General features: G+C 46.1%; 1 protein-coding gene across 2 annotated transcripts; it reads right to left on the reverse strand.

Annotated features, from left to right (window-relative positions):
* Positions 1–459: 459 nt before the first annotated feature.
* Positions 460–7,610, reverse strand: IL12A (interleukin 12A). Of its 2 annotated transcripts, none has more exons than XM_049867347.1 (5): positions 7,323–7,610; positions 4,036–4,149; positions 3,379–3,420; positions 3,026–3,169; positions 460–732 (listed from the first exon to the last, which is right to left on the reverse strand). In XM_049867347.1, exons 1-5 carry the CDS (start codon positions 7,569–7,571, stop codon positions 577–579), a joined length of 705 nt encoding a protein of 234 aa, XP_049723304.1. In that variant the 5' UTR covers positions 7,572–7,610; the 3' UTR covers positions 460–576. The 2 variants fall into 2 exon arrangements, with proteins under 2 accessions (XP_049723304.1, XP_049723305.1); XM_049867348.1 differs by having other exon boundaries at positions 3,026–3,211.
* Positions 7,611–13,839: the final 6,229 nt, after the last annotated feature.

Genomic DNA, 13,839 nt, shown 5'->3' on the forward strand with positions numbered 1-13,839 from the left:
CACAAATAATTTCAGTTACATTAGAAAATATGAGAATTACTTCAATTCTGTTTTATTTTTAGAATAACATTTATAAGGTATTTTTAAAATTCATTTGATAATAAATATTTAAATAAATACAACATAAATAAATATCAGTTCACATGATTTCATGAACATAAAATTATATAAATAAATATTTTAAAATAAATTATGCTTGCGTGTCTGTTTCCACAAACACGTTGGCACAGAAATAGCTTATAAATGCCTGTTCTTCTTGAAGGGAAAGAAAAACACATCCAGTGAGGAGGGCTTTTTCCCTTCTCGGCAATTTGCTTATGAAAACTTAAAAACAACTTATGGATAAAAAAAAAGGTGAAATATACTTGCTCAAAGGAATCACATGGATCTAAGAGTCGCACCCTTCAAATTCTGGGTGGCGACTACTGTAAACAGAAGCAGGAGAATTACGGTGCCAGCTTAAGTAGGATCAGGTCAAACCGCCCCCTCCCCAGCCCCTAACCCATATCCTGTTAAGGTATCTTTGGTTCCGATTTCTACAAAAATGACTTTAAGATCTGAAGAAATCCCAGCTCTTTAGGAAGAACTCAGATAGCTCATCATCCTGTTGATAGTCACTGCACGAATTCTGAAAGCGTGAAGAAGGATACAAAGCTTGATTTTAGTTTTATAAAAATCCGGCTCTTCAAAGGAGGGTTTTTGTGGCACAGTCTCACTGTTGAAATTCAGGGCCTAGGAGAATAAATATTGAGTGTGACACATGTGGTCTTCTACAATTAAAACATTCATCCATAAAAATGGGTTAAGCCAATACATGTCTCAGAGCCTACAACCCACTCCCTCGTTACACCCGCTAACCCCAACCCATATTTACTCCCAGCCAGATGGCCAGGCAGAGCCTGGGAGAAGGAGTCAATATCTGAGCACATGCATCTTCGGTGAGCTCTGAAATGACCCTTAAAGCTACTTAGGAAACCATCGGTGGGAGCTACATTTTAGAAAGAACAGTCCTGTGAAGATGACATCTGCTGCAATATCTAATTTTTATATCTGTTACATTAAGAAGCCAAGTTCTTGTTAGAACAGGAAGATGATTGATCGCTATTGATCAGGACTTTTATCAGGAACAGATCTGTTTAGTATGGACATTCCACTGGAGTCAGATAAATAAACTTGACAATGGATTTCCCAATTTTAGCCCTTTGATTACAAAATATAAGACCTTATATTTGCACAATGGTCAATATTTTCACTTGTTCATCACAGAAATACTTAGATATTGTTGTCGTTGGTTGCCGTTGAGTTAAGGCTACCCCGTGTGTCATGGAGCAGAACTTCTCCAGAGGGTTTTCTTGGCTGTAATCTTAATGCAAGCAGATCTCCAGGCCTAACTTCCAAGGTACTGCTGGGTGGGTTTAAATTGCCGACTTTTGGGCTGGCAGTCAAAGCACAAAACTTTGCCCCACGTAGGGGCCTACAGTAGGCAGAGCCGCCCTGTTTTACAGAGGAAGAAATTGAGCCACAGAGCGGCTAAGTGGTTTGAGCACAGTCTTCTGGTTACTGGTAGAATTGATTCCAGAGTCCAAATCACCTGACTCTTGGTTATATAAGGGTTTTTAAAAGTGAAATATAAAACACAATCTCTCTGGATAGTAACATTATTTGATACTTGCATGAAGTTCACTGCTTTCCAAACAGGTATTTATTTATTTGGAAAATAAGTAAAATAATTCCTTTCCAGGTAGTGATTTTTGCCGTGTTCTCCAAGGCCCTCTCCCTGACCTCCAATGAACATTCCTGTGGTTGTACGAGCATCGTGTGCTATAGCTCGTTGACGTCGAGTCGATTCTGACTCACAGCGACCCTACGGGACAGAGTAGAACTGTCTCATAAGGTTTCCAAGGAGCTGCTGGTGGGTTCCAACTGCTGACCTTGTGGTTAGCAGCCATAGCTCTTAACTACGGGGCCACCAGGGTCCACACTGTGTGCTACAGTGATCCAGAAAACTAAAAATCAAGGTCTTGCCTATGAGTAACATCGTGGATGTCATCAGAGGATAACCCCACTCGTTTGCTTTTGCAAGATGTGCAGATATGCATGCCTGCCCCTCACCTGTACGTTCTGGAGCCCTGAGAGGTGAATGACAGGATCTGTGGAGTGAAATCTCTTTGATGAGAGTTCAAATCCTGGCTCTGCCATTTACAAGCTGTGTGAGCTCAGACAAGCAGCTTAAGTGTCAATTTCCTCTTTTGTAAGCTGGGGAGAAGTAGTACAGACCCCATATGGTTGTTGTAGGGACAGCGTAATATGTATGCAAAGCACTTGTGGAGAGCCTGGTACGTACCATGCGGTCGGGAAATCAAACCAAACCAGTTGCTGGTGTAGTCAAAGCTCACTCATGGCAGCCCCACGTGTGTCCGAGTAAAACTGTGCCCACAGGGGGTTCAGTGGCTGGTTTCTGAAGTAGTTCATCAGATCTTTCTTCCAAGGTACCTCTAGGTGGACTTGAACCTCCAACCTTTTGGTTATTGGTGGACTTGAACCTCCAACCTTTTGGTTATTAGTTGAGCACCTAACCGTTTGCACCACCCAGGGACTCCGTTCAACAAACGGGAGGCTGCTTTTCTTAAAGTGACTGGCTCATATTTGCCCTCCCAGTAGAAGGTGCCCTCAAAGCTGTCTCCCCAAATATGTAGCTCTCCGGGAGTTTTCGTTGCTGTTGGGTGCCACTGAGTCAACTTGCAACTCACAGCGACCCCAAGTGACAGAGCAGGACTGTCCTGTGAGGGCTGCTGGGTCTCCAGGTCCTTCTTCTGCAGAGCCACGGGACGGGTTCGAATCGCCAACCCTTTGGTTAGCAGCGGAGCAGTTAACTGCAGTGCCTCCAGGGCTCCTTGCAGGGATTTTAGAAGGGGGGATTTCAGACCCTCTCCCATCCAGAAAGGGCTGATTTTATACCTCTCAGGGGCCCTGACTGATGTCTTCAGCATGAAGAAGGCTCTCTCACTGAGACGGGAGGTCTTACCTGCATCAGCTTGTCAATAGCTGCCAACATGTCTTGATCCAGAAAGATCTGCCTCTTGGGGTCCATCAAAAGCTTTGCATTCATGGCCTTGAACTCCACCTGGTACATCTTCAGGTCCTCGTAGATACTACTAAGGCACAGGGTCTGGGGGACATGGAGAAAAGGGGAAGGAACCATTGAGACAGGCTAAAACGTTTTCACCTACTGAATTTGAGGAAAGAGTTTTGAGTCTTCCCATTATAAAAGACGTCTTTCTGGAAGCCAGGCAACTCCCATCCCAGGAGAAAGCATAACTGAACATCAACAATACAACTTTACAGCATGGACTGAAACCCTTATTTTTACTGACTTACGGTTATGAAAGAGGTCTTGTTGGAAGCCAGGCAATTCTCATTCTAGAGAAAAAAATCAGACATCGATGATATTAATTTATAATGTAAACTTTTCTTATTCTTCTTCTCAAACATATCTGCTTTCATAATTGTTTTTTTCAAATCCAATTTCTAAGGTGGGACCTATTAAAGTCCCATGACAATGGACGTCAGAAATGTGCAAACTCTTGGAAAAGATGAGGTTTGTACACAGTTTTTAATTGTATTACAGTCTTTGGGGAAAAAACAGTCCTCTACACTGTGATCCCACCACCTGTCTGTCAGTCCCACTGTGGCGACGGGTGTGCCGTGATGCTGGAAGCTATGCTACCTGTGTTTCAAATACCAGCAGGGTCATCCACAGTGGACAGGTTTCAGCAGAACTTCTAGACTCAGACAGACTGGGAAAAAGGGCCTGGAGATCTACTTCAGAAAATTAGCCAGTGAAAACCCTATGGATCACAATAGGATATTGTCCAATACAGGGCTGGAAGATGAGTCCCACAGGCCGGAAGGCACTCAGACATACAGTGGCCGCAACAACAGACTTGAGCATCCCAACGGTGGTGAAGATGATGCAGGACACGGGGTCACCATGAGTCAGAGCCAACTCGATGGTGACTAACAGCAACAACGTACCGCGGTTAATTCCGGTGGTAAGCAGGCCTTGACCGTGCTGGTTTTATCTTTAGTGATATCTTCATGGTCAATCTCTTCAGAAGTGCAGGAGTAAAACTCTAGGGTTTGTCTGGCCTATAAAAAACATGGAGAAAAACTCAGTTTGTAAGATTTATATGGCATCTGGCTCCCGGTGAGGCAGATACCCCAAGGTCCCAGCCTGGCCCCAGCTGGTTGTCCTAGGCCTCCATCTCTTTGACCTGTCGGAATTCTGGCTCTTCCCGGGACAAGGGGAAATAGGTCGTTTAAATTCTCTCTCCCTCCCTCCTCCTCACTTGCTCAGGATGTGTTTCTCTGGGTGACATGTTTTTCCATTATGTAAACACTATAAATCATGCCAACAGGCTGTGCTCATCAGCGAATACACCATGCTGGGACACTTGCTTCTGGTGAAAACAGTTTCTTTTTCTCTTGCCGAAGTGCCTCTGTTTTATGAATATTTTTTTCAAGTATAACTTCTAAAGAGGGAACTGCTGAGGTCACAGCTTGAGCATAGAACAAACATGCAAACCCTAAAGACAAGTTGAGATTTAATTTGCAGTCTTATGTGTGGACAAGCACAGAAAAAGATGCCATTTTACAAACATGTGGGAAGGCCTTGCTAAATATAATTGTAACATTTATCTTAGGAAGTTAATATAGTTCTGATTGAAGACTGAGGTCATTTTTCCATTCAACAAGCTCGACCTGCGCAAGGTACTATGCTAGGTATGAAGGAGGACACGCATAAGAGGACTGTGTTTGCCCTCCTGGAGTTCCAGGTTTAGCTGTGGAGACAGGCAAGTGCTCCAATGGGCAGAAGATATGTCAGCAGGTGGGAAGTGCTGAGAAAGCTGTGAAGTCTCTGAGGAGGGGTGGAAAAGGAGGCAGAGACTTGAGGATGAGAATGCTGAAAGGTGGAGAAGGGGGGGGATTTTAGGCAGAGGGAGGTGCCTGAGCCCAGACTCAAGGTCTGCAAGTGTGGAAAATGTTTGGGAACAGGTAGTGAGATCCCTGGCTGTGGTGGGCAGAATAATGGCCCTCCAACAAAGATGTCCATGTTCCAATTCCTGGAACCTGTGAATACATTACCTCACCTGGCTTAGGGGAATTAAGGTAGTGAGACTATCCTGGACTGCCCAGATTGGTCTAATGTCGTTACAGGGTCTTTGTAAGTGGAAGACGGAAGCAGAAGAGTGAGCATCAGAGAGATGCTATGTGAGAAAGACGTTGCTGTCTTTTGAAGGGGCCACAAACCAAGGGATGTGGGCGCCTCTAGAAGGTAGAAAGGCAGGAAATTGGATTCTCACCTAGAGCCTCCAGAGGGAACGCAGCACTGCCGACATCTTGATTTTAGCCTGGTGAGACCCATTTCAGACTTCTGACCCCAGGGATGTAATAATACATTCGTGTTGTTTAAAGCCACTAAGTTGGTGGTAATGTGTTATGGCAGCTCTGTGTCTTGGAGATGTTTAAACACAACTGGGCAACCACTATTCTGGGCAGGCTGCAAGAAGTTAGAGTTGGAAATGCAGGCTCAATGCTGCAATCCTTCGAATCTTTTCAAGAGAAGCTGGAAATTTGGAATCTTATATAAAAGATCCAATTTTTAAAAAATGAGATCAAACTCAAAAGCCAAAATAAAAAAAAAAAGTATATATATGAAAAAAAAAAAAAACCTGCTGCTGTCGGGTTGATTTCTACTCACAGCGACCCTATAGGACAGAGTAGAGCTGCCCCATAGGGTTTCCAAGGAGCACCTGGTAGAGCTGAACTGCCGACCTTTTGGTTAGTATCCGAGCTCTGAGCCACTGTGCCAGCAGGGTTTCCATCTACGTGTGTGTGTATACACGTATGTGTATGCATATGGACCCAGCCCTACAAAGCCGTGGCCTGTGAATCACGCGCATTTGTACTTCGGCTCCCCGCAGCAGCTACATTTGAAATTTGCTAAGTTTGAAAAAGGAATTATATAAAAAATACGAAATGGAGTTCTGTAATCTTTTGACCTTTAGTAGTGCATCTGGGAATAGGAGAGTCAGCTTTCTCACATAAAGCATCTATTTACATTGGAGCTTCTAATTTTTATCCCTATTGAACCTTTCTTCTGGAATCAAAGCAGTTATCTCTTCTGTTTTCACATGGGGAGCTGCTTTTTTAATTAAGATTGATGGAAATTCAAGGAGCAATTGGCAGCACATTATGAAAGATTAGAAGCAAAAAAAGAGTTCTTTAAGAAGAGCATTGAGCTTTGAAGATACTCCTAAGGCAACAAGCTAGGAAGCTCTGAGGAAAGACTGACTACGGAGAAGGAAAGAATGCCTTTTAAAACATTGGTCTTTGCCCTTTGCAGCAAAAGCAATGGTATCAGTGTTAGAACACCTTTAAGAAGGAATAAAGAATTGTTTTTGCATTAAAATAAGAAACCTAAGAAAATGAGTGAAGCTGTACAGAATTAGGTAACTCTCCCCTTAGAAAATGAAGACTGGGTGTGCACCGTTCCAAGCCTCCCCGAGGTGCAGCGGCTGCTGACCATGCACTGGGTCATCAGACTGGAAGCTGCAGAGCCATGCCAGGGGCAGGTCTCGTTCACCTCTGCAGCCTCAGGAGCACAGGGCAATCAGACTGGAAGCTGCAGAGCCATGCCAGGGGCAGGTCCCATTCACCTCTGCAGCCCCAGGAGCACAGGGCAATCAGACTGGAAGCTGCAGAGCCATGCCAGGGGCAGGTCCCATTCACCTCTGCAGCCCCAGGAGCACAGGGCAATCAGACTGGAAGCTGCAGAGCCATGCCAGGGGCAGGTCCCATTCACCTCTGCAGCCCCAGAAGCACAGGGCAACCAGACTGGAAGCTGCAGAGCCATGCCAGGGGCAGGTCCCATTCACCTCTGCAGCCCCAGGAGCACAGGGCATGCACCTAATAACTGTTTCCTGGATTGATAAGTCAGAGAAACAGTGTGGACCTGATACAATTCTACCTCTGTTGGCAGGCTACAAGGAACACTGTAAATATCCACTTTCCTCTGTGTAGACACAGCCAAAATGAATGCCATTATAATTTATTACCAGTCTCGCTTTCTCTGAAGACACAATTTCACTGAGACTCTTTAGCTAATAGTTGGGCCATTTGTAAAGTTCCTTCTCCCTTTCTTGACAGCTACTGATTAACTTCCCCAATTTCCTTGCAGTTCCTCCAGGTGACCAGAGATTCAGAGAAGCCCCTTCCACAGAGAGGCGACAGAAAGGGCACCAGGACATAGAAGAGCTCACCTTCTGAAGCATGTTGCTGACAGCCCTCAGCAGGTTTTGGGAGTGGCTGAGGCACTCGAACATTCCAGAGCCTGGTGAGGTCTCTGGGAGGTTCCTGGCCAAGCTGAGGTGGGCCAGGAGGATGAGAGTGGCCGCAAGGAGGAGGCCTGGAAAGGAAGCGAGGGGCGGGCTGAGCTTGTCCCCATGGTTTGGCTTGCCTCCACCCATTCTGGCTACCTTGCCCATCTGCACCAACCCCACCCTACCCATCTCCAATAATCCTCCAACACTTGAGAGATGAGCTGAATGCTTGGAAGGTGGCCGCTCTAACCCAGGGAAAAACGCTAGCTAGCTTCTGTGAGGGGTCCCTGTGTGGGGCAACCAGCTAATGCACTTGGCTGCTAAAAGGGAGATTAGGGATTTGAGACACCCAGAAGCACCTCGGAAGAAAGGCCTGGCAATCTGCTGAAAACTCAGCAATTGAAAACCCTATGGCACACAGTTCTGCGCTGACACACAAAGTCACCCTGAGTCAGAATCCACTCAACAGCAACCGGTTAGCAACTTGTTAGGAACCCCACACGAGCCGAGAGCAGGACGTGGGCTCAGAGCTCACCCAAAGAGAGAGCCCCAAGCAGGAAAACTGAGGCCAGGTGGTGAGGGACTCAAGACCTTGTGTCTTGGAAACAGCGGCGTCCCAGAGCCTTGCTGTGCAGCCGGCTGGGATGCAGCCCCTCAGCGTGGCTGAGGAGCCCTGGGCAAGGGGCGAGCTGTGCGGGGCCTTCCCCCTCTGTGGAGTGGGGCGGACGACCCTCAGCTCCTGGGGCTGTTTCGAGGTTACGAGAAGCAATCTTCCACTCAGCGCCCAGTAAGCGCGCCCTCCGCCTCCCCCTTCGCAGAGATGGCTGACAGTCTCCCAGCCTCCCCCCAGCCCGCCTGCCCCTAGCTTCGCCCCTTCTCCCCGCCGAGAGCCGGGCCGGCCGGGTACTCACTACGCTGCGAGCACATGCTGAGCGGAGCGCGGGGCGCGCGGACGGGTGGACGCTGCAGGTGAGGGCGAAGGCTGCCAGACCCAGCCAGGGTCACATTTTTATAATTGCCCCAAGGCCGCGGCAGGACTTTCCCGGGACTCTGCTGTCTTGCTTTCTTTCTGTCTCTGTCTCTCTCTACATCAGCTTCTCGGTGACACGGGGAGTCCGCCCCGCGGGGCTTGCTGCGCTTTCGGATTAACTCCCGGGTGCGCGGGGATGGCCCCGCCGCCTACAGAGCCGTCCGAAGCGAAAGCGAAATTTGCACCGAGTCGAGGCGCAGGGTCCTGGGCGGCCCGCCCCCGGCCCACACCCCGGCCCCCACCTCTGCCCCTGGGCCTCAGCGGGCCCCCGGCGCCCCTAGCAGCGCAGCGCCCCTCCCCTTCCCATCCCCTTTAACCTAATGTGTTCCTATGGGGACCTCCCGCCTAGTTCTGGCTGGGGGTGAGCAAATCATTCGTTCATTATCCGATCCTCATCCATTCATTCATTCCCACGGCCCACTATGTGCCCGGCAGACATTGTGCCAGGTGCGACACCCCGGCTGCGAACAACACGGAGACCTTTGGGCACCCTCAAACCAAATCCTGACTCAGTTGTGTTTTGTGGATGGATCTTAACATGAAAAGGGGTGACAGCAGGCTGGCTATGCCTAAGTAGTGTCCGGTAGAATCCAGCCTCTTACAGTGTCCGGGACATAACCGTTACAATTTAGTGCCTGGAGGTCCAGGGTCCCGGGAGGAGAGGACCAGAGAGAGGGCACTGCAGTGGGGCAGTGGGGGCTTCTGGGCTAAGGGCTGAAGGACAAGGGGGCGTTCCAGGGGCCAACAGGGTGCAGGCCCTGGTTGGGAAGAACAGCGACCAGAGCACAGTCAGTGAGGGTGGAAAGAGGTGGGGTGAGGGTGTCCTGGTGGGAGTGAGTTGGAGAGGGTGGAGGGAGGTCGTGTGAGGGAGTCCTAGGGGCTTCCAGTTGGAGAGGGGGAGGGGAGGTGGAGTGTGGGGGTCCTGGTGGGTGTGAGGTTGGAGGGGGGAGGTGGAGTGAGGGGGTCCTGGGGGGGTGAGCTGGAGAGGGCAGAGGGAGGTGGGATGTGGGGGTCCTGAGGGTGTGAGTTGGAGAGGGCAGAGGGAGGTGGGAAGTGGGGGTCACGGGGGGTGAGAGTTGGACAGGGCACTGGGGCCATGCCAAGAGGAGGCCGGGCCAAGGAGTATGTGCTCCATTCTGAAGGTGGGGAGCCCTGCAGGACTTTAGGCAGGAGACAGGGCTGGATTTACATGATGGGAAGAGCTCTCCTCAGCAGTATGGAGGATGGATCCCAGGTATCAGGAGCTGGGCAGGGGGAGCAGTTGGGAAGGTGTGGCCAAGGCCATTCAGGATGGAGAACAGAAATTAGACAGGAGGGGTGGTCAGGACAGGGAGGGCACAGGGCTTGGTAACTCCTCGGGTGTGAGAGAGAGGAAGGCTCTGAGAGGGTGGTCATTCTGGTTCCTGCAATGGGGTTACTGTAAGAGGGTTGTGAGTTTGGAGGGGGTGGTGAGAAGTGCTGGGTTTTGGATGTGCTAGGTTTAAGGTTCCTGTGGGACTTTTCAGTTCACTCATTTCTACCACAAGCGTTAGTCACCCTGTGTATGTGCAGGGGGAGGGTGTACTTGGTCACCAACTCAGAGCTTTCAGTGGATCTGACTGCACTTGGGCCCAAGGCCCCACCACCAGAAGTGCCAGGGCCCAGCTTTGGGATACAGAAGGGAAGAGTGGGTGCTTCCTCCTTCTCTCCCCTGGGTCTCCGTCAAAGTCTGGATGAATGAGATCACTGTAAGTATTGAATGCCAAGCCCCCTTGAAGATGGAGTGACCAGTACAAGGAGAAGAAAGCCCTGCTCACCTCTGGTCTGATCAGCACCACCAGGCAGATCATCTTTTGGAAGGTGAAGTGCCATCCACCAGAGGACTTTGAGGCGTGTGTAAAATGGAAGACGGTTCATCTCTAAGACCCTTCCAGTGCTGCCGTCTCTGAATTCCCCCACGGGGACAGAGACCAACTCATTGTCAGCAACAATCACATCTAACAGATTGTGTAAAGCAAATGGCAGGTGCAGAGCTGTGCTGCTGCTGCAGGGACTTGGAATGAAGTTAAACATACTTAAAGTGAGAGTGAAGTCAAGTTTATCACAACTGAGCTGTTTCTCCCCTGCAAAGATCATCTTCCATGGAAAACAAACTTCTGCTGCAGAAATGAGTACAGGGTCTCTGCTCAGAATAGACCTTTGGCCACGAGACACAGTTTCTAACCCGTACTTTTGTGAAACAGTTCTCTGATGTGCTGCACATACTGTAGCAAGGATAAAATTTGCTTCTACTGGAATAACATTACTTTTGTGTAAGAAACATTTTTTTGTACATCATCACTGCTACATTGTGTCTAACATAGTACTGGAGGTCTTGGCCAATGCTATAAGGAAAGGAAAAAAGAGAGAGAGACAGACAGAGACAGATACAGACGGAGACAGACAGAGAGAGAGAGGTTTAAAAATCGGAACTGAAAAGGTAAAACTGTCATTAACCACAGTTGATATACGAAAAAGCAACAGAGCCAACAGACCAAGTACTGGAGGTAATGAGATAATTCAGCAACTTCATCAGGTATGAATACCAACTTAGAAAAAAAAAAAGCCCCACATTTTTTTTATGTCTACAATAACCAATTAGAAAATATAGTAAAAATAAAACTCACATTCAATAAAGTAACTGCCTTTAAGTAGGGAGGCAGTGCAGTGGTTAAGAGTTTGGACTGTATTTGAACTCTGGCTCTGCTATGCACTTGTGTGTTTTTGAGCAAGTTTCTTATCTCTCTGGGGTTCTTCTGGAAAATAATAATAGTAAAATTATGTACATCATAAAGTTGTTGTGATTATTACATGAGTTAGTGTAGCTATAGAATAAAGATAGAATAAAGGTCCATAAATATCTAAGCTAAAACTTATAAAGGAATAATAAAGAGAGAGACTGGCCCTGCCAGATATAAGGACACAGTTCAATGCAATAGTAATAAAAATAGTCACACTGGCAAAAGAACAGGTAAATGTTCATTGAAACAGAATAGAGAGATTAGAGACAAACTCATGTATAAAAGACAGATGGCGCCCAGATCAATGAGGAAAGCACAGGTTTTTTAGTAGAAAATGCTTACTATATGGTAAAAAATAAAACTGGACTCCAACCTAAATCAACGTACTTAGGTGAACTCCAGTCAGATTAAAGACTAGGTGTGAAAGGTAAAACTAAGACAGCAGTAGAAGAATATAAAGGAGACTATCTTTGTCGCTCAGGAGTGGGAAGGACTTCTTAAAACACCAAAAGCCCTAAACCATAAGACAAAATACTGGCAAATTTGATTACGTAAAAAAAAAAATGCTCAAATATGTTATAATCAGAAAAAAGTAAAGGGAAAAGCAATGAGATATCACTTTATACTTTAGGTTAAAAATTAATTTTTTAGCAAAAATTAGAACATGGGATACTGGCAAGTGTTGAGGGAAATACGGGACTCCAGGATCCCTCACCTGAAACACGTGGAGTGGTGTGGTTATCTTGGAGGGCAATGTGGCATTACTTGATCAGATGAAGTATAGGCACACCCAGCTATTCTACCCTGGGTGTATATCAAAAAGGATCCTCCTGTAGGCCCATAAAGGGACATGCATGAGGACGTGCATCAAGGCGTTGTTGGCAGTGGTGGGAACTGGAGGCAACCTAGCTGCTCACCAGCGGGGGAGTAGTTAGGTAAATGTGAGCCATGTACCGCACAGAGTTATTCTGCAGCACTTAGGAGGAACAGACCAGATGTACATACGGCAACATGGATAAATCGTTAAAACAAAATACGGGGTACAAAATATAAAGGTAAAAACAGAATGAGACCTGTATATCCTATTAGAGCTAGATCATCAAACTCTTGGGGGTAAGATTTGTTTTGGAATTTGGAAAACAGATCAAACACATTATTTCTGTGGCAAAATGTAGGTGTAGTTACTCTAAGCTTCCAAATAACCTCATGTCAAGTGAGTCTCGTTTTATTGCTAAAGAAGTTTAACACGCTTGATATCCAGAATTGTGTCTGTTTCAGAATGTGGGTAAGTGATTGCGGACCTATGTTTCCTTAAATGAAAATAATATATTGAAAATAGTACACATTGTATAAAGATACTTAAAAACAAAAATATATATGTTAGACTCATTAGGATGGACGTCACGGGGGTGGGTAAGGGGAAGAGAATGAGGAATGGAGACAGTACATAAATACATGTACACACACGTATGTAAGAGACGAGATTAATGTCATGGGTTGAAGAGTATGATCAAGTCAATCCTCTGAGGTCCCTCATCTGCCCAAAATGTAGACAAGTAAAGACACCCTTCCTAAGCAGATAAGGTAGTTGTTTTCGAACATTAATCCTGTTTGGTACATTCAGGTAGTCATTCTCTCCTGTTTATTCTGAGCAATGGGACAATCTGAGACCCCACAGAGTAGTTCCATCATTGTGGGTCACAACCCAGCTTCTACAGGCATCAACCCTTTGTTTATCAATACTGTCTTGAAGAACCTCAAAAATATCGACAAGGGGCTTCAAGGAAAAAAAAAGGCAGGAAAGGCCTCTTTATTGGTTATTGATGCCCTGGAATAAGGCTTTTTATGAATGTTGTTGCAAACTTTTCTGTACCTTGAGACAGTTAAATAAATATGCTGAATATGATACAGCTCATGGTCATTGCAGTCTCAGGAATGATCGAGATCACCTGATGCTCAGATGCTATAAAGGAAAAGATTGATCAATTGGTCTATATAAAAATTAGATATTTTCTGCAGGGAAAAATATACCACAGACAACTTTTAAAGACAAACTGTAACCTAGAATAAACAATTGCAAGAGCATATGGCAGATCAAGGTCTAATGTCCTTAGTATATAAATGACAACAGCAATAAGGAAAAGGCCAACAATCCAATTGAAAAATGGGTAAAGGATATGAACAGGTGGTACAAAGAAAGAGAAACACAAATTACTTACAAACATATGAAAAATATTCAGCTGTACTTGTAATTGAAGACATTCAAATTAAAACAACCAGACAGGATTTTTTAACCTATAATTTGCAAAGCTACAATCTTTGATGGCTTATAGAGTATGTGAAGGTATTTGGAAATAGGTTGCCGTGTTCTATTGGTGTCATCTGGTGCAATCTATTTGGAGTGTTAGATGCCAATCACTTTCAAAATTTTAAGATGCACATGCCATTTTGCTCACAGTTCCACTTCTAGGATTTATCCTATAAAACCATTTGCACATAATGACTTATTTTCATTAAAGCATAATTTTTAATAGCGAAAGACTGAAACACTCTAGATGTCTATTAGTAGAGGACTGTTAGGATAAAACATGATTCGTTTTTTCGGTGGACTGTTATGAAGCTATTAAAAAGATCTAGGTAGATTAGGAGCCCTGATGGTGACGTGGTT

This window comes from Elephas maximus, chromosome 23 (assembly GCF_024166365.1).
Source record: "Elephas maximus indicus isolate mEleMax1 chromosome 23, mEleMax1 primary haplotype, whole genome shotgun sequence".
NCBI classification, from domain to species: domain Eukaryota; kingdom Metazoa; phylum Chordata; class Mammalia; order Proboscidea; family Elephantidae; genus Elephas; species Elephas maximus.